Here is a 20,519-nt window from a genome sequence, read left to right as displayed (position 1 = left end):
ACTATCCCTTTACAGTTAATTACTTGTGTGTGCATGTCTGTATTTTTGTGTCTGTAGTCTCCATATTCAGAGGTTGTAGATGAATGCACTAAGGTAATTTGTGTGAGTGGTCAGTTGCTGCTCTTCAATAAGTCTCAAAGCTGCCCTTATGATCCCACGCCCCCAAACTGTGGTCTTCTTGGCTTTGCCGTACTGGTCAATGGTGACAAGTGTTGTCCACGATGGGACTGCCCATGTAAGGAACACACACATTCTACACATGACAATATCGATTCCATTTTGGCATTTCTTGCTTAAATTGAGCTGTTAAATGTGTCTAAAATGTCTTTTTATAATTATTATTTTGGCATTTAGGTCATTGTTCAGTGTTTCCGGATCTCAATGTGATCACGTTTGATGGGAACAGTGTTGCAATATATAAAGCCGCTTTATATGTGGTGACCCAACTTTCCAATGAGACTGTCAGCATCATGGTACAAGAGTGTTCTGGACCAGATGACACAGTAAGATATGCACAAAAAAAACTATGCACAACTCTGTCACTTCTCTTGTCTCAAGCATAGCTTTTCACAGTATTAATTGTTGTATAACTTATTATAGATTTCCGTTTCATTTTTCAGCTTGTGTGGAACTATACCAATTTGTGTCTGGCAGCTTTAAACATCACTTACAAATCCAATGAAGTTCTCATCAACCGCTTGCAGAGACGTGTGAGTGTCCATATGTATGTCTATGATTCTTGCAATGTACAGTACTTTTATGTTTGTAGTTATGTGTTATATTAGAGCTGAAAAAAAAAACTGTTTGGATAACATGGTAGCCGGGATAGTTCACCCAAAAATTAAAAATCTGCCATTATTTACCCTCTACCTTCATGTTGTTCCAAACAGTGTTCGGGGTAATCCAATTTCAAAGTAATTATTTACTGTAATCTAATTACTTTTTAGTTAAATAAGTAGTGTAGTGCATTCCATTTTACATTCTTGTAATCAAATTGCAGTTTCTGAATATCAATTAATTACTTTTAAGCACATTATTGAATTATGCTTCTTTTAAAAATATTTATGTAGAATGCATGAATTATGACCGCTTAACGGGTCATTGTGAAGGAGAAATGTGAGGTGCTGAGTGGGCTGACTTGTGTGCAACAATGAAGAAGGAAGAATTATAGACATTATTTTGAATTTGTTCAGCGGAAAAATGTTTTAGAAAGTAATACAATTAAAAATATTTAAATGAAATAATTAGAAAAGTAATCCGATTACAATTTTAGAGAAATAATTAGTAATTTGTAGTGAATTACTATTTTTACGTAACTTACACAACAATGGTTCCAAACCCCTACAGTATGTCTTTCTTTCTTTGTAGAAAACAAAAAGAGATGCAAGGCAGTATGTTTGCCTTGGTCACCATTCACTACATTGCATGGATAAAAAGATGCAATGTATGTGAATAGTGACTAAGTGGTTAAATTCTGCCTAAGATCTCCTTTTTTGTTCCATAGATGAAAGAAAGTCATATGGTTGTGGAACAACATGTGGGTGAATGAATGACGATAGAATTTTCATTTATGGATGAATGATACCTCTGCTAAAGTATAATTATGCCAGTCTGTCAGATTTACATGGATGAGAGATGTTAATATGTGTGATGTGCTGCTTCTCCAGCTCTATGTGAACTCCAGGTATGTTAAGCCAAGGTTTAAGAAGTTTGGTTTTGAGATTCTGGACACAGGAAACATGTATCTCATCCGAAGTCCAACTGGTTTGAAGATCCAGTGGTTCCATTCGACAGGCATGATGGTGATTGAGATGGACAGTTATAACAACAGACTACCCACCATGGGCTTGTGTGGTATGAAGCCATTAACCACACAGTATATGTACTTAAAATATAACATCAGTTTTTAAACGTAATCTTCACCTTTCATGTTTCTTAATTTCTGTCAATCTATCTCTCTCACCCGGTGCAGGTAATTGTGATGGTAACCCATTGAATGATCTGACTCTGTCTAACGGTACAGTTGTGACTGAACAAGAGGATCCAGCTGTGTTTATTGATAGCTGGCAGATTCCCAACACCACCAGCTACATCAGCAACATCAGAAGGAGGGAGGTCAACTGCACCACAAGTGACTGCTCTCAGTGCATGAGCATGTTAAACAACCATACCTTCACCATCTGCCATCCTTATGTACGGCTCACAACATGCATAGCCTCTGCTGCCAATACCTGCAACCACACCCTTGATTATAGTCCCCTACATTCCCCTGACCAGTCTGTGTGTTTCAGGTCCCTGCAGCAACATTCTGCGAGATGTGGGTGAGAGATGTGGAGTATGTGAATAATCCTTGTGTCGCTCTGGCTGCTTATGCTGCATCCTGCCAAAAATTTAACATCTGCATGGAATGGAGGAGCCCTGATTTCTGCCGTATGTAGTTACCGAGACAGACATACACTCAAAAGTTGTTTATACAGATTTAATAGAATAGTTCAACCAGAAATTAATTCATTATCAGTCATTATTTACTCAACCTCAAGATGTTCTAAACAGTTTGACTCTTTCTTCTGAGGAACCCAAAAGGAGGGATTTTGGAGGATGTCCCATTTCAAGCTTTACTGTTAGTCAATATCAAGTGCCATTGTATTGAAATCAGTAAACAGGGCATCCTTCAAAAAAAACTTTTCATTTTGGGTTCCTCAGATGAAAGTATGTCATACAAGTTTGAAATAACATGAAAGTGAGTAAATGAAATACAAACTTTTGGATGAACTATACCTATAATTCAGTGTTATGTCATTTTTTGGTTTCCACGGCTTAATATGGCATATGCCATAACTTGATTTGCAGTTGTTACTGTATGTTGTCACTGTAGTTCGAGTGGGGTTGCGTGTATTCTACATTAAAAGTGCACTCAGTAATTCAAAAGAAAAAGATTTTAAAGATCTTAAAAAGATTCTACTCCTAAAGAAATTAAGTGGAATTTTAAAACACATCATAACCACTCCCATGAGATGAAGACTGCAGTCATATTAGTGACCTTATAAAAGCTGATTTATTCTACATGGAGAGGGTCCGCACATGGGGGCTGCCATGTTTGGATCACATGACCAGCTGAATACTACATGCTTAATCTCAGAAGTTAATGGACACTTTAACTCATTCATTAAATTAATCATGGCTGACAGTGAATAGTGTATTTCTACAATGGCATCTGTAACTATAAACTATTGCATTTGAATTATGCTGTATCCAAGCCCCAAGATGTCAGTGTAAGTCCAAGATGACATATTCAAAAAACCTGTAATGTGCACTTTTAATATGTTAATATGTGCTCTCTGTTTCTGAAGCATTTATATGCCCAGAAAATCTGCGGTACCAGGCATGTCTACCAGCGTGCACTGCCCCCTCCTGCCCAAACCAAGATTTTGAGTTTGTCCCAGAGCAATGCATAGGCCTTTCAGAGGGATGTGTGTGTCCTGAGGGAACTCTCCTACACCAGCCCTATTCCGCACTCTGCATTCCACCCAGCAAGTGTGGTATGCCCACCTTCTCTTCCCTCTTTTCTGCCAATTTATCTCACTCTCACACCTCACTTTAGGTCATGTAGTTATAAAATAATTTTCATTATTCTCTGTGTTTGCAGCTTGCACTGATAGTTTTGGAACTCCGCGGGCACTGGGTGAGGTGTGGAAAGCCTCTCTTGATGGCTGCTGCATGTATAAGTGTGAGAATGACAGCATTGTGCCGGTGGAGTATAACTGCAGTGACATCCCTCAGCCAGTCTGCACGCGAAGAGGGGAGATCAGCGTTAGCCTTACAGATTACAGCAGCTGCTGTCCTCAGAGAGCCTGTGGTCTGTTACACTGTCATTTCACAAATCACACATATCTGCAGTGTACAGTACATGCTAATGCACAGTACATTATTTGAGAACCTGTACAACTACATGCAATGAATTCTATGTCATGTATTGCTACATTACAATTACGGCTAGACGATATATTGAATATTTACAATGAATTTGTGATGATTTTGTTGGTGATATTAAATTAAGCAACATTGTGAATATATAGACAGTATTTTCACAATGTTCCCAACCATTTAAGCTCGGATGGGCCCGTCGACCTATTTGTTTTACTCACAGACAAAAATATTGCGAGTAATAGCTAAATTTGTGTCTTTGACAGTTATGTTGTTGTGATGCTTGTATGCTGCATATTCACTTTTAACTGCACGAAAAATAATGGAATATAAAATATCACATACAATTTAGAGGTGATTATCTTTCAAACGAGCCCACAAATAAGGTAACTGGATGCAGAGATCATTAGATAATCCACATGAAGCACAATGTTACATGTGGCCACCAGGAGATGGCGGCATGTAAATAATTCACTTTCACGGTCATTTGAACCAGTGTCAAAAGCGAAACTGCATGAGAGAGACAGCGTGTGCTGGATGGAGTCTGAATGACAATTGTTTTGAGATTTTAAACTTTAACTAAATAAACTTCATCATTCAATTTGTTTTATATCTGGATGTATAGTGTCCGAAAATGCATTGGCAATGTACTCTTGCTAAAAAAGCTAGATAAAATTGAATCTGCCATTTGATCCTATTATTAAGATTTTGATAAACATTTAATTACTGATTTTATGGCATGCATACATATACATGTATCAAAGTCCTGTAAAACCTGTAAAAATGTGTCTAAAAAAAACCCCAAACATTTTACTTATATATTTAGATAATTTAATTATAATTTGTCTCAAAGAACGTATCGGTTACCTAACGTAACCTCGGTTCTCTCTAGATGAGGGAACGAGTATTGCGTAAGCTAGCTTACGCTACGGGAAAGATTCATCTTTTCTGAGATATTGAAGCCAAAAAATTATCCTTAATTTTTGTATCCATTGTCAACGCAGTGCGGCAGCTGCAGACCTTGAGCGAGCTAGCTAGCGAGCTCATAGGTTGCTCTGCGGCAACTGCTGCAGCCTATAGACGAGCTTGGGCGAACTCGCATCCAATGAGAGGCGTCCGCGCTCACTGCATCAAAGCCCGCCAAAATGGGCGTGACAAGAGTGCATATAAGCGTAGTTCGTAGGCTGGAACCCTGGTTTTCATTGACTGAAGCGAAAAGTCAGCCGTGGCGCTGAAGCACGGCCGGCTACGCAATACTCGTTCCCTCATCTAGAGAGAACCGAGGTTACGTTAGGTAACCGATACGTTCTCTTACGAGAGGTTCTCTCGTATTGCGTAAGCTAGCTTACGCTACGGGAACCCATTGTCAGCGCCGTCGCGCTCAAGCATCCACTGTATGAGCCCCAGGGAATTAAGGGGGACCGGGGAGCCCTTATGAGTGGGAAAATAATATTTGGCCGGCAAGAATGCGGGTCATTGATTGTGTAATACATAAGCACATAGTAGGGCGGGAGCGACAGAGCGGCGGTGCCGGTCTGTGTGGAATGTGTCCCATCAGTGCAGCTCACCAGGGGAGCTGTAGCGTGATTAAACCGCTAGTAGTTTTGCCTGCAGAGCGGGCACTTCCATATTGTAAAATCTGACAAAGGTGGAGGGGAAGTCCATCCCGCTGCCACACATATGTCGTGAATGGAAATTCCGCTGGACCATGCCCACGAGGATGCCATGCCTCTAGTGGAGTGAGCCCTAATGCCCAACGGGCATGGCAGGTCTTTGTGCGCGTATGCAGCAGCAATAGCGTCCACTATCCATCTAGATAGGGTCTGTTTCGAGCGGCGAGACCTTTGGTGCGCCCTCGAGCGAAACGAAAAGCTGCTCGGGCGTCTGAAAGCAGCGGAGCGCGCAGTACTACAATCTCAGTGCTCTGACCGGGCAAAGGAGATTGGCGTCGCGTTCGCTATCCGGTGCTGGCAGCGCCGATAGGGAAATGACCTGTGCTCTGAAAGGAGTACCGATCACCTTGGGAACATAGCCGTGTCTAGGCTTTAAAATGACCTTGGAGTCACTTGGTCCAAACTCAAGACACGCAGCGCTGACAGACAGCGCGTGAAGGTCTCCCACACGTTTGACTGATGACAGGGCAGTCAGAAAAGCGGTTTTGAGTGAAAGGTATTTCAAATCCACGGATTGAAGTGGTTCGAAAGGGGGCTTTCATAGTTTCGAGAACTATAGAAAGATCCCAGATAGGAACCGATGGAGCGCGGGGGTTCATCCTTCTAGCTCCCTGAGGAAGCGGATGACCAGCTCGTTTTACCCCATGACTGGCCGTGCAGGGGTTCAGCGAACTCACAGCGGCCGCCACATCCACTTTGGCGTGGATGGGGATCTGCCCTTATCCAGCAGCTCTTGTAGAAATACTGAGCAGCGGCGACACCCCACATGTCCATGGGTCCAGGTCTCTGTCGGTGCACTATTTTGAGAACACAGACCATTTTGGCGCATAGAGTCTTCTCGTGGAAGGGGCTCTAGCGTGTATGATGGTGTTTATTACTCCTTCTGGCAGAGCGACGGGTAGTCGTTGATCACCACGCATGCAGCGCCCAGCTCTGGGTGGGGATGCCAGATTGTGCCGCTGAGCTTGAGAGAGGAGATCTGCTCTCACTGGGATGGGCCACGCGCTGTCAGTGACAGCTGCGTAAGCTCCGGGAACCATGTCTGATTCTCCCAGCGGGGCTATGAGGAGCACCGAGTGACGCGTTTCCCTGATCCTCTGCATTACCTGTGGCAATAGCGAGGCGGGAGGGAAGGCGTAAGCGGGCGTCTGGGCCAGTCCTGGGCCAGCGCGTCCTCGCTTCGAGAAAAATATTGGGCAGTGAGAGTTCTCTTTGGGCGCTAAAGAGGTCTATCTCTGCTCTGCCGAATAGGTGCCATAGCGTCTGGACTGTTTGAGCGTGCAGGGACCATTCCCTGGGGAATATTGTCTCTGGACAGTCTGTCGGGCCGTCGTTCAGGTGGCCTGGCACGTGCGTCGCCCTCAGCGGCGCAGGTGGCACTGGGACCAACTCAGTATGCGTTTTGTCAGATGGAAGAGGTTCCTGGATCTGACACCGCCCTGGCGGTTTAGGTAGGATACCACAGATCTGTTGTCGAGCGGACCAGGGCGTGGTGACCCTGAATGACCGGGAGAAAGCGCCGCGGCGTACTCGACCGCTATCATTTCCAGACAATTTATGTGAAGGAGCTTTTCCTGAACTGACCATAGGCGAAAACCGGAGAGCCCTCGCGGACCGCACCCCAACCCGTGTTGGGCGCGTCTGTCGAGATGACTTTTCGGCGAGATACAGCTCCCATTGTCACTCCCGCTGATACCATTCGGCCACTGTCCAGGGCTTCAGAGCTGATATGCAGGTCTGAGTCACCTTGATGGGCTGGCGGCCTGTGGCCCAAGCCGGCGAGGCAGCGCAGGTGTTTAGCCAATGCTGAAGCGAGCGCATGTGCAGTAAACCCAGCTGAAGTACTGCTGCGGCTGAGGCCATGTAACCTAGCACTCTCTGGAATTTCTTCAGAGGCGTGAGGCTGTTCATCTGAAAAGATGCGGCTAGTCGCTGAACACGGCGTCGTGCGCTGTGTAGATAAGCGAGCCGTCATTGCCACGGAGTCTAGTTCTATTCCCAGGAAGGAAATGGTCTGACTGGGCTGTAGTGAGCTCTTGGTCCAATTGACTGCAAGACCCAAACTGTTCAGATGGCTGAGGAGAACTGCTCTGTGAGACAGAAGCTCCATATGTGACTGAGCCATAATCAGCCAGTCGTCCAAATAGTTCAGAATTCGCAAACCCTGACTCCGCAGGGAGTGCGGCGCCGCATCCATGCGCTTCGTGAAAGTACGAGGTGCTAAGGACAGGCGAGCGGAGGACGGTGTATTGATAAACCTGGCCGTCGGCGAATCTCAAGAATGGCCTGTGACGGGGATTTATCTGAATCTGAAAGTATGCATCTTTCAGATCGAGAGAAATAAACCAGTCCCCTGGCGCACATCGCGAGGAGTTTCCTGATTGTAAGCATTTTGAGCGGTCTTTTGCAAGCACCTTGTTCAAAACCCTGAGATCTAATATGGGTCTGAGGCCGCCGTCTTTCTTGGGAACAAGAAAATAACGGCTGTAAAGCCCGACTTCGCTCAGAGAGGGTGGCACTTTTCTATGGCCCTTTTGCACAGAAGGCTTGCTATTTCTGAGCGAAGCAAGCACGCTGCTTCCGTGTTCACAGTGGTTTCGAGGCAGCTCTGAAGCGAGGGGCGGCGATCGAACTGTAGCAGATAGCCCTGTTGTATTGTGCTTAACACCCACTTGGATATCCCTGGAATAGCTTCCCACGCTTTGAAGCGTAGCGCTAGAGGGTGAATGGCCAATTCAGCTCTGATTGCCGCACACAGAGCTGAACAAAATGTGTGGCTGGCGTTTAGTGTGTTCATGCATGATTGCTCGCAGACAGCATGAACAGGCTGTTTTGTGAGTGACTTCCGATTGGAATGAATGGGGAAAGAGTCACATCTGTTACGTGATGCTCAAGCACGGACTTACACACAGAGGAATGGTTGCTGGCCGTGTAACAGAGCGGGCAGAGAATGGAGCGCCGCACGCATTTGTGGGCGCATTTATTGACTCTAGCGCTCGGCGGTTCAGTAACCGCTTTATGTGAGCGTGCTCTGGTGGGGACACGAGACATGCAGTGCTTGTGTGCAGAAGTGAACACTGGATTGTGGGCACATTTTCTACACATAGGGCTGGTGGTGTGACAGAGCGGGCAGAGAATGGTGCGCCTAGACGCATTTGTGGGCGCCTTCATTGACTCTGGCGCTTCGAGCGGTTCGGAACCGCTTTATGAGAGCGTGCTCTGATAGGGGCACGGGATGTGTTATGCTTGTGTGTAGGGCGAACACTGGGTTGTGGGCACTTTTTCTACACATAAGACATGTTTGCTCTTTACAAGATTTATTTGGGTCGCCGTGAAAGCGGCGTTTGAGTCTGAGCAAGCGGGCAGTGTCACCGGCTTGTTGGCTGCTAAATTCACCACTGTAGTAGCCTGAGAGAAGGGGACTGACAGGGGGCAAAGCTTTGACGGTGGTCTGGCCGTGGCGGGACTGAGCCGTCGTTTGTTCAACACAGTTAGGAAGACTTCGGCTGCTCGGGTTTCAGCGTTACCTTAGATCGAGGCCAGCGGGGCGGCGGTCTCGCGGCGGCTGTCTGAGCCTGATCGAGGCGGCCGCCCTGTCGGCGCTGAGAAGTCTGAGATTGTTGAACTGGGCGCTGTGAAGAGGCTCGTGCAGGACGCTGATCACGTGAGCGGCCTGCAGAGGAGCTAAGCGACGCGGCAGGAAGAGGTTCATGGCTTGGGTGGCTTTCTGGACTTCTGAGAAGCGGTCAACAATGCCACTCACCGCGGAGCCGAAGAGACCGGTTGGAGAGAGCGGTGCGTTGAGGAACGTGGAGCGCTCTGCTTCTCCCATGTCAGCTAGTGTTAGCCATAAGTGTCTCTCGGTCACAGTCAGCGAGGCCATGCACTTCCCTAGAGCTTTGGCTGCAGCTTTGGTAGCCTGAAGGGCGAGGTCTGTCGCGCCAGTAGATCAGTAACAGCCTCTGGGTGCCTGCCTTTCTCATCCCACTCCGAAGAAGGTCTGCTTGTAGGATCTGTAAAGCGGCCATTGAGTGCAGAGCAGATGCGGCTTGGCCGGCGGCGAATAGAGCGGCCAACATAGGCGGAAGTCGCTCTGCAGGCCTTAGAGCGGGAGCACAGGCTTGGAACGCCATCTCGTGAGGGCGGACAAAGGTGTGCTGCTACCGAGTCCTCGACCGGGGGATGGAGGAGTAGCCTCTCTCAGTGGCGCCATCCACCGGCGAGAGAGGTGGAGACGTGTGAGCGGGTCCTGGCTGAAAAGGAGTGTTCCACGACTTTGCAAGCTCCGTATGTAATTCCGGCAGGAAGGAGCGGCCAGACCACGGGTGTAGAGCGGCGATGGCTTTGAAGAAAGCAGCCGTCGAGTCTGTTGGGTGCCTGCTCAGGGGCGGTGACCACTCGAGCCCGAGGCGGTCGGCGGCCTGTGTGAGGGCGTGTTAACTCCCGCCGACTCGGCGCGGGTCCTGCTGGATTCCTGGGCTGAGGAGGAGGCTTGGGAGCCTGTCCACTCCTCGCTGTCGAAGCCATGATGGAACAGCGGCCCTTATCCTCCGCCGTCATCCGAGATGGCAGCAGTCGCGGCCGCTCGGCGGCAACTGCTGGCGTCCGAGGCGGGGAGGGTGAAAGTGATGCTCGAGGGAGAGGCTCGGCGAGGCAGTCGCTTCAACCACAGTTTCCGGCAGCCTTTGTGGCGGCGCTTCTTCCTCTTGCGGCTGAAGGTAAGGCGGCGGCAGTTTCTGCTTTGACCGCTCGAGTCGAGCCGCAGGGGCGACATCGGTAGCTCCTCGCAGAAATCGCATCCGCCCTCAGTGAGGCGAGCTCTGCGTGCCCCAGTCCCAGGCAGAGAGCGCCAGATGATGTGGCGGTCTCCTGTGCTGAGAAGAGCGCGACATGAGGCGCAAGTGGGCGAGGCATCTTGAAAAGAGCGCTCGTACTCTTTTGTGAATAGTTACGTGAGAACTAGCTTGCTGAATAAAAGGATACGTCGTCGGAGGGCGTAGCTTCGCAGGATGGCTGAAGGTGGCTGAGGCGGCCGGCTTCTTCTAGCGCTGTCCACGCTTGCTAGATGCCCCTCGAACGGCGACGCGGCTTCCAGGTCAGCGATCGCGGAGAGCTTCGCTGAAGAGATGAAAATCAGGGTTCCAGCCTCACGAACTACGCTTATATGCACTCTAGTCACGCCCATTTTGGCGGGCTTTGATGCAGTGAGCGCGGACGCCTCTCATTGGATACAAGTTCAGCCCAAGCTCGTCTATAGGCTGCAGCAGTTGCCGCAGAGCAACCTATGAGCTCGCTAGCTAGCTCGCTCAAGGTCTGCAGCTGCCGCACTGCGTTGACAATGGATACAAAAATTAAGGATAATTTTTTGGCTTCAATATCTCAGAAAAGATGAATCTTTCCCGTAGCGTAAGCTAGCTTACGCAATACGAGAGAACCTCTCGTAAGAGAACTTGGGTTAGTCATAATTTAAAGTACTGTTAATATATTTGTTTATATTATAATGATTGTTTTAATGTACCATGATTACTCACATTTAATCTCAGAGAACTATGGGATTAATTAGTTTAAATAATATTGATTCACAGCCCTAATTAAAAGAATTTCACTATCTATTGTTATATTTGTGCATATAAATGAAAAATATTAAATATCATTCATTCTACATTTAGTGAAAAATTAGATTTTTTTCAGTGTTTTAGTGCTTACATTAAACATTTTAAATCTGCTTGGCTAAAATTGCTGTTTGATTGAAATGATTGTTCCTCAGATTGAGATAAATCAGCCTAAGTGCATAAATATGTTTTGAATATCATTACATGGCTGGAAAATATTAAGATATAATATATATATATCATTTTTGGTTGTATTGCCCGGCCCTAATTACAATAATTTCAGTGAGGGTGTTTAATCTCTGCTCACTTGTTTGTTTTTTGTAGTTTGTAATCAGAGTATGTGTGAGACGGCTCCTGCAGACTGTAAATATGGGGAGAAGCTGGTGTCATATCATAGGCAGGACTCCTGCTGTCCAGAATACATTTGTGGTGAGTTTGAATATTTGCACACTTGTTTATGTATTTGGGTTGTGAACTTGTATTGTGCATACCTGTACGTTTTGTACATTTAAAAACACTGTGTTCTCTGTAGAGTGTGATCCTGATCAGTGTGTCTTGGACATTCCTGTATGTCGAGAGGATCAGACATTGATCGCCACTCGTGCTGAAGGCAGCTGCTGTTTGGCCCACATCTGCAGTGAGTCATTACTATAAATATTTAATTGATAGATTTAGACTGTGGCACCTAGAGTAAGCTATAACTAAATCTGCACACAGCCGCAGAGATTCTCCAGTGTTGTAAACATCTTCTATTGTGACTTTATTTGATTTTAAAATGAATTCACACAGTAATTATTTGATCTCAGACTTTACTAATTTTGTCCTGTGTTTACTGTATTAATCCATATAATGTATATTTTAACCTGTCTTTCAATTGATTGCTCAATTGTGTTTTAGTGTGTGACAAATGTTCTGAGGTTGCTCCCGTGTGTCAAGATGGAGAACTGCTGATCGTGGACACAAACAGCACAGAGCAATGCTGTCCAGTTTATCACTGCTGTAAGTACACACAAGCGAACATATAAACAGTGTGAAATGGTAAATGCAGCCAATTAAGGCAATTGAGAAAGTTGTGGAGCTTACAGACATTTACTGTAGAAACTGTACAGTATATCCATAGGACAAGTAGCCTACAGCCACATGCTGCTTTAAAAATGAATGATCCTATAATTATTGACAACCTTCAATGTTGCCTTGAAAACAACACACTGTACAATGAACTAAATTTTGAAGTCTTAACTGAGTGTGTGTGTGTGTGTGTGTGTGTGTGTGTGTGTGTGTGTGTGTGTGTGTGTGTGTGTGTGTGTGTGTGCAGTGTGTGAGACCTCACGATGCTTAGAGGTCACATGTCCAGTTGGCATGGCTTTAGGTTCCTCAAGGATTCCAGAACAGTGTTGTCCATCACAGACATGTGGTAAACTGCTCTATCCTATAGAATGTGGTCTTAAATTACTTTATTAATGTGTATGTGTATTGTGTTTTTATGAAGTTTGTCTATGAATGTGTGCTAAAGAAAAATAATACATATCTGTAATGAGTGTGTATGTGTGACTAAAGCTCTTCTCTGTCTTAGAATGTGCATGTGAGAAAATAATTCACCCTAAATGTTCTCTGGTAAGTCTGTAATTTCATTTAGAAATTCATCTAAAGCTCTTGGAAGACTGGTTGGGTGATATCTAATATCAGGTGTATTTCGTTGTAGGGGGAGAGTATGCAGTTAGACAGAGCATTTCTGTCTGATCCAGAAAACCAGTGTAGTTGCAAACGCTTCATGTGTGGTGAGTACACACCTCTGTCTTAAATACTCTGGGGCTGTTCACAATGATTGCCCAATTATGTTAAAAAAGCTAGATGCAGTGCAACGAATGGAACAGAATTACTGAAAAAGCAGCGAGACACATCACAATGGTCAAATATGTCCGTCATGCACATCTTTACATACAAAATCAAAACAGAGCAGACAGATGCAAATCAGCCCATTGCACATATGAAATAATTGACTTCCACATTCAGTGAAATTGCCAAATTATTATTTGCAAGTAAAGTTCATTCGACAGCATTTGTGCCTTGTTGATTACCACAGAAATACATTTTGAATTGCCCCTTCTTTTCTTTAAGAAAATGCTAAATCTTGGCTCCAGTGAGACACTTACAATGGAAGTGAATGGATGCCAATCTGTACATGTTAAAATACTCACATTTCAAAAGTAATAACCATAAGACCACGCTTAAACAGTATGCATGTTAACATGATTTTAGTGTGATAAAATCCCTTACTAACCTTTTCTGTGTAATTATATTCAATTTTACAACTTTTTGCCATGGAGATAATGCCGTAAACTCTATACAACGATTTAAACAACTTAACTGCTCAAATAATCCACAAGCTTTAACAGATTGTTATATATAATTTAATTGCTTTTATAAAATCATAATTTCTGTCTTTTAAACTCTCCAAAAATTGGCCTCATTCAGTCTCACTTTAACCTCGATTTTTGCTGTAACCGACAAGCCAAAATACATTTTTGTGGTAAGCTTGTCTTGTATTGAACCAGGAATATTCATTTTAATATACCTGGAGTGTTTTTATCTAATGCATGTCTGTATCTCATTGTGAATATGTGTGTGTGTGTGTGTGTGTGTGTGTGTGTGTGTGTGCGTGTATTTATCACTTTGTGGGGACCAAATGTCCCCATAAGGATAGTAAAACCCGAAATTTTTGACCTTGTGGGGACATTTTGTCGGTCCCCATGAGGAAAACAGCTTATAAATCATACTAAATTATGTTTTTTGAAAATGTAAAAATGCAGAAAGTTTTCTGTGAGGGTTAGGTTTAGGGGTAGGGTTAGGTTTAGGGGATAGAATATAAAGTTTGTACAGTATAAAAACCATTATGTCTATGGAAAGTCCCCATAAAACATGGAAACACAACATGTGTGTGTGTGTGTGTGTGTGTGTGTGTGTGTGTGTGTGTGTGTGTGTGTGTGTGTGTGTGTGTGTGTGTGTTTGTAGTGAAAGAGGCGGTGTGTGTGGATGGGCAAAGGGGAGTGATGCGGCCGGGGCAGACTCTGGTCGAGCACCACGAACAGGGTGTGTGTTATACCACACAATGCACACAAACTCTGGACTCTGCCACAGGTTTCTATGTCCTCAAAGCAACCAGCACTAACTGCACTGCACACTGCCAGTCTGTGAGTATTTAAGATACACTAAGACACACACACAAGCCAAACACATACACACTTACAAAATGTGTGTTATCTGTTTAACAGAACCAAATATACATCCCTCCTAAAGACCCCAGCAGCTGCTGTGGTGTGTGTAGGAACATATCCTGCCTGCAACAGAGTGAGAATGGATCTATAACTATGTACAAGGTGATATTCAGCAAATTATGTTCATCTTGGGGTCTATTTTGCTTTCTATTGTTTGATGCCAAGCCACAGATAATTGAATGCAGTCATGCCTCCAGAGAGGTTGGTTTTTCATTAACTTTTCTCTTGAAGTAAGTTTTGAAAAGCAACCTGTTTACAGTCTCAGTGTCTTGACTATTGTAAGTAAGAAAAGAGAACACAGCAGATGTTAGCTAAAACCAATATAATGAAACCTGTTACCTCCATCCTTCCATTTTCTATAGCCGCTTTTCCAATATATAGGGTTGCAGGTTGTGCTGGGGCCTATCCCAGCTGTCTCATGTCGAAGTCGGGGCCATTCCATCTCAGGGCTAACACACACAGACAAACACCTTTATACTCTCACCCACACCTACAGACTATTTTAGAGTATCCAATTCACTTGACCTGAAATTCTTTGGACCATGAGGCAAACCAGAGCACTCTGAGAAAACCCATACGATCAAAGGGAGAATATGCAAATTCCACACCGAGAGGCCCAGGTTGAGCCAGGACTCGAACTGGAGACCTTCTTGCTGAGGCGGCAATGCTACCCAATGAGCCAACCAGCCACCCATTAAAAAAACCTGTTGCCTGAATATTTTAAATGTTGAAGTGTCGAAGTATATATATACAGTATGTAACAAAATCCTTTACACCCCTGCCAGCCATTGTGTTAAATGTATTATACTTTTACGAGAAAATTATTTGTCTCTGCTATTTATTTTTAATATCAAATACTCACTCAGTTTAATTGTGTTGTTGTTAGAAAGTGTATGCTTTCAAAAAAGCTGAGGCACATTGTCTGAATGGTTGAAATAACCTGACAGTCAAGTCTGTGAGTCTGTCTCTACGATAGCTCATGGTCTGGCACATGGTCTAGAGTGTGTGACTGTGTATTTATTGTCCATTCTGCTGTGAATGTGATCTTCCCTGCAGCCAGGGCGCAGCTGGATGTTTGACTGTATGCGCTACGACTGCACAGACACTCTGTCAGGACCTGTGCTTGTCTCCCACCTCTACAGCTGCCCCCCCTTTAATGAGACAGAATGTATGAAGGTGAATTCTCTCTCTTAATAAGCGTAAACTTAAGAATTGCATCATAGTAAAGGTAAGAACAAACGCATACAAACACATGAAAGTGATGCAGGGATGAACTGTTATACTGTGTCCAGCTGAGGATTTAATTGATACACAGATCAAGGTGTTTCTGTATAATTTCTGTGACTGATTTGGAACGGCAAGTCATTCAACTTGCTCATTTAAATAAATGCCCCCCCCCCCCCATTTGACCCCTACTACATGTTTTAAAGTCTTCATCTTGTCTTAGATTGGTGGCACTGTTGTGAGCTACATGGATGGATGCTGCAAGACATGTGAGTACAGAGGTTACTTTTCTTTTACCTTTTTATAACAAACAGCTCCAGCAGAAACACTACCATTTCATTTATATATTTACAGTAAAAGCTCATCTGCACATCTGTTTATTCAAAAGTAATTTTCCTTCAGCGTACGTACTGTATACAGCATGAAAACAATGGCAGCATGTCACTTAAAAACAATACATCTAGAGAATAGGGGTTGCATAGACTGGTCGACTATAACTAGTCAACACTTTCAGCCTGAAGTCAACTATTCACATTTAATGTGATTTACAAAACGTGTAGGAAATAAAGTAGGTGGCTGATTTCCTGATTTGTTAGGGTTAGGTTTAGGGGTTGGGTTATAGTTCTGTAATCAGTCAGGTAGCACTTTCCTGATGAATATTACTGAATTGTCCAGTCAGCTATCACTTTACTCATGAATATAAGTGACTCTTCCCCTGCCATCTTGCCAGCGGGTGTGGAGGCTGATGGCTGTGCACTGAAAGAGCGAAGTGACTCAAACGTGCTTTAATAAAGATGACACAGATGTAACCTCCAATATATACAATGTGGCCTTTAAATATAACAGAAATACTAGTGCTGTGCATAATCATTTAAAAAGGCACCCGCTGGTGCCAGTTAGTGATTTTCAACATGATCAGCACAACTTTGTCTGTGCTGGTTACTGTTCGCTCCCTCGAGAATACGATTCGGCGACAATTAGAAAAGTGCTTCAAGTTCGATGACGGAATGCATCCTTATCCTGTACGCCAGATCCTGTCTCTGCCTGACATAATCTGTACAAGTGGCCTCAAAAGGGGGAACCGCCAGAAGCTAGAAGTAGTCCAGGCTAATCTAAATATGTTCAAACTTTAGCTACGTTACAGCTGGAGGTATGTCTACCTATTGTTGCATATTTCTAAAAAGAAAAAAAATGGTGCTTACGAGGAGATAACATAATGGTTGATGTTTATTCCATCCGATCTGTTAACATACAAAACAATGCTCAGACCGTTGCTCATAATTTACCCACATGTTTCAAACTACAGTACATACATGCGTTTCCATACCTATAGGATCCCAGACACAGCATAGCTGGCTATCTAATGCCTGATGGAATAGAGGAATCCAGAGACACTTACAGTAAAATCAACTTTAATTGAACTTAAAATGAATAAATCAAACCAATGTGTTTTGGCAAGTAGGCCGTCATCAGGGTTTTTTTTTTTTTTTGTTTGTTTTTTACCACAACTGTTTCTGGATTTCTTTATTCTGTCCTTGTTGATTTAATTCCATGCACCTTGTGAGTGGGTAAACTTGCACCAGATCTACTTCTTGTAATAGTATCTAATGCCTAATGACATGTAGCTAGGTTGCTTTTTTATAACATATAACAAGCTAAAACCCATTACATTGTAGCTAACACAGATCTTTCTATAACATACTTTAATATTCAGTGGGTAGGGGAGTGGAATTTCTGAGATGACGTCACAACTAGTTGCATTCTACTCGACTAATGGGCTTGACTAGTTGACTATAAAAAATCGGTAGTCGTGCAACCCCTAAAAGAGAATATTAGAGAATGAACTTGAACAGAACAGAAAAGCACTGACATGCACAACAACATACTGTAGCTAAACATTAGTATACTGGATCAGGTTGAGTGTAACATTGTGTAACATTCTCTCCAGGCACTGCAAATTCCTTGTTCCCCTTCTCAGTTAGCCCTTTGAAACCCACAGTTAGCACAAACTGTGAACAAGGTACCTGATTCTAGCATCTGACCTTGAAGCTCACCATCACCATTGTTGATTTCCAACAATGTACTCCCCCAATTGAAACGATACAGGACTCTCAACAGTTGAAGATCACTACTCGCTGACTAAAGTATACTTTATTTTAAGTTACTTAACCCCCACTCGAGGAATTTATTTGATAATTGTCTCATTGACACAGGAAAGTCTTTCCCCATTTTGCTCTGTCGGGCAGTGCATTGTTGTTTGCCAACAATGTACTGTTGGTAGTGGCCAAGTAGTGAGTTTCTGTAGATCTGCATGATTCCGAATGCCTAGGCTGTAGCCTCTAATCACATAGAAGGTGTAGTTTGTGGTTATGGGTTGTTGTTTTGGTTGATGTGGCAAAATTTGCATTTTCCCTATTTGTGTTCCCTATTCTGCCTCTTCTGCCACATTTCCCAAACTATTACAGCTTCTACTGACTACTGATTTATATAGGTAAATAATCAAATATTTTGGCTTACATGGGGCTTTTTGTTCTCTTTATCTTCTTTGTTTTGCTTTTGTGATGGTGGAACAACATCGATCTTGAATATAAGTAAAATAATATGCATTACTATTTTCAGTAGATGAGTAGTTTTATAGAAATTATTTTTCAGCTAAGTGGGGAAAGAATTGTTATTTCGACTGTTAGTTATACATCATGAGTAACAGTGAATTAAAATCTTATGAAGTAATCTTAAAGAGAATGTTAAAAGGTGAACCATCAGTAAAAATCTACATAACAGCCATTTACCATTTGTAGTATCACAAATTATTTTTTGTGGATTGGAAAATATATGTAGCCTCATCATGCCTGTAGTACGTTATTCACGGCCCACTGACTGTATATTGCTCTGGGGCCCCTTTCCTATTAAAAAATACACATTTGAAATGTATGTGTAATAAAATTATTAACACCTTTCCCCCTGTCTAGCTACGGCCCTGAGTATCATCATGCTGTTGTTAGTATGGTGTTAAACCAGATTAAAATAATACCTTTAACTGTACACTCAAGTAGAGGTAGAACGCTATATCAGTTTTAACAATTAATCGGTGCCGATAGTTGCTTTTGAAACACAGCTATAAATAATATGACCAATAAAACCAAGAAATTATATGGTATTGTGCCAGTAGTTCTTCATTTCTTAAAATGCAAATCCTTACATACAGTAGGAAGAGCAAGTTATTTATTGAATGAAATAGAAGTGATACACTGCATGAAAAGGATTATTCGTGGCCTTCTCACACTGCAGGTAAAGAGGATGGAAAGTCATGTCAGAAAGTGACAGTAAGGATGACAATTAGAAAGAATGATTGCCGTAGCAACAGACCGGTGAGTTATCTTCAGAATATCTATCAGACATCTAATCTAATTTGCCTTGAGCTTTATGTGTGGCTCACACAGTGTCTACTATGTTTACAGGTCAACATAGTGTCATGTGATGGAAAGTGTCCATCTGCGAGTATTTACAACTACAACATCAACACATATGCACGTTTCTGTAAATGCTGCAGAGAGATGGGGCTGCAGCGCCGTTCAGTCCAACTCTACTGTAGTGGAAACTCCACATGGGTCAGCTACGCTATACAAGAACCAACAGACTGTTCCTGTCAGTGGTCTTAAACCCATTAAAAGTGTAATCCATAAAAGAAAGTGTTACTTATAATTCAACTTGAAAGTTAATTTCACAAGCACCATAAAACTGTATCTTAAGATATTAGGGTTGCAAAATGTTTTTTTCGATCAAATGTCTTAAATAATATCCCAGAAAATGGTATGTGTTGGGTGCCAGCATGTTTGAAATGTAAGTAATGTGGAAGCAGATGCTCAGCTGTGTTTATTAGAGGATACAGGAATCCGATAGCAGTAATAAATAAATGCAGCTGTGCTCCTGTTCTATATATACGGTATCCTACTTCGGAGCTCACTGAAATAACAAAGACGTACTAATTGTATTTACAGTAGATACTTTCCGACAGGTAATATTACTTCTTAATTATCTGAATATTAATTGATTTTACATGCTCTATAACAATCACATGTGTATTACGTAATTAACTTTATGCTGTATTTTGAGCACTTTATTTATTTATTACCATATAAGAACAATTTCTTCACTCAAGATACAAGATTTTGTACGTGTACACCAAGGATATATTATACGTAGCTTTGATCTATGAAGCACTTTTGCTGATGCAAAATAAATTCTTATTTTCATATGGTCTAAATTATTGAGAAGTTAGAAACTAAATTTGCTCTATATATTATGGTACATTTTTAGGTTCTTTTGATATCTTCTGTATTTAGTACTGACATACAACCGAATATGTGAAGTTTATGTTTTTATATTTGTGTCCACAGTATTGCAAAACGGCATCATAATGAATACCTCTGTATATCATAGACACAATAAAAAAAAATTTTTGGAGTGGAGCCCTCATTAGGTGATTGGTTTAAAATTAATTTTGCCTGTTGAAGAATTGCAGAATGCATTTATGCTTAGTTTGAATAATTGTATTATGTACCATACTACTATATGTATATGTCCATTTTCAATCAAAAAAATCTTTAGAAAACAGTAAGAAAATGTTCTCTGTTTTTATTAAGTTTTATTTTTTATGTTTTCCAGTTACCATATTGTATTGTTTTTCACACTGTAATGGTTTTAATCAGTGCATATTTAATATACAGCATGGTAATAGATTTTTTTTCTCAGTACTATATATTAGTATTAGAACAATTTCAACATATATGTAAACAATGCTCCTGTTCTAA

General features: G+C 42.7%; 1 protein-coding gene across 1 annotated transcript in view; it reads left to right on the top strand.

Annotated features, from left to right (window-relative positions):
- Window positions 1-20,175, top strand: part of otog (otogelin) — a 66,304-nt gene extending 46,129 nt beyond the window's left edge. Inside the window, 20 exon segments of the mRNA XM_052142965.1 lie at window positions 58-235; window positions 355-503; window positions 621-710; window positions 1,668-1,854; window positions 1,973-2,193; window positions 2,292-2,430; window positions 3,351-3,539; window positions 3,647-3,856; window positions 11,534-11,638; window positions 11,742-11,846; window positions 12,107-12,208; window positions 12,525-12,623; window positions 12,783-12,823; window positions 12,912-12,987; window positions 14,222-14,400; window positions 14,482-14,586; window positions 15,541-15,660; window positions 15,932-15,977; window positions 18,997-19,076; window positions 19,167-20,175. Of these exon segments, the coding sequence (XP_051998925.1) occupies window positions 58-235; window positions 355-503; window positions 621-710; window positions 1,668-1,854; window positions 1,973-2,193; window positions 2,292-2,430; window positions 3,351-3,539; window positions 3,647-3,856; window positions 11,534-11,638; window positions 11,742-11,846; window positions 12,107-12,208; window positions 12,525-12,623; window positions 12,783-12,823; window positions 12,912-12,987; window positions 14,222-14,400; window positions 14,482-14,586; window positions 15,541-15,660; window positions 15,932-15,977; window positions 18,997-19,076; window positions 19,167-19,367 (2,622 nt within the window). The 3' untranslated portion in view covers window positions 19,368-20,175.
- The last annotated feature ends 344 nt before the right edge of the window (window positions 20,176-20,519 follow it).

Source organism: Xyrauchen texanus, chromosome 2, assembly GCF_025860055.1.
Source record: "Xyrauchen texanus isolate HMW12.3.18 chromosome 2, RBS_HiC_50CHRs, whole genome shotgun sequence".
Taxonomy (NCBI): domain Eukaryota; kingdom Metazoa; phylum Chordata; class Actinopteri; order Cypriniformes; family Catostomidae; genus Xyrauchen; species Xyrauchen texanus.
Note: the sequence above shows the minus strand (reverse complement) of the source record. Positions and strands in the feature narration are given on the sequence as shown.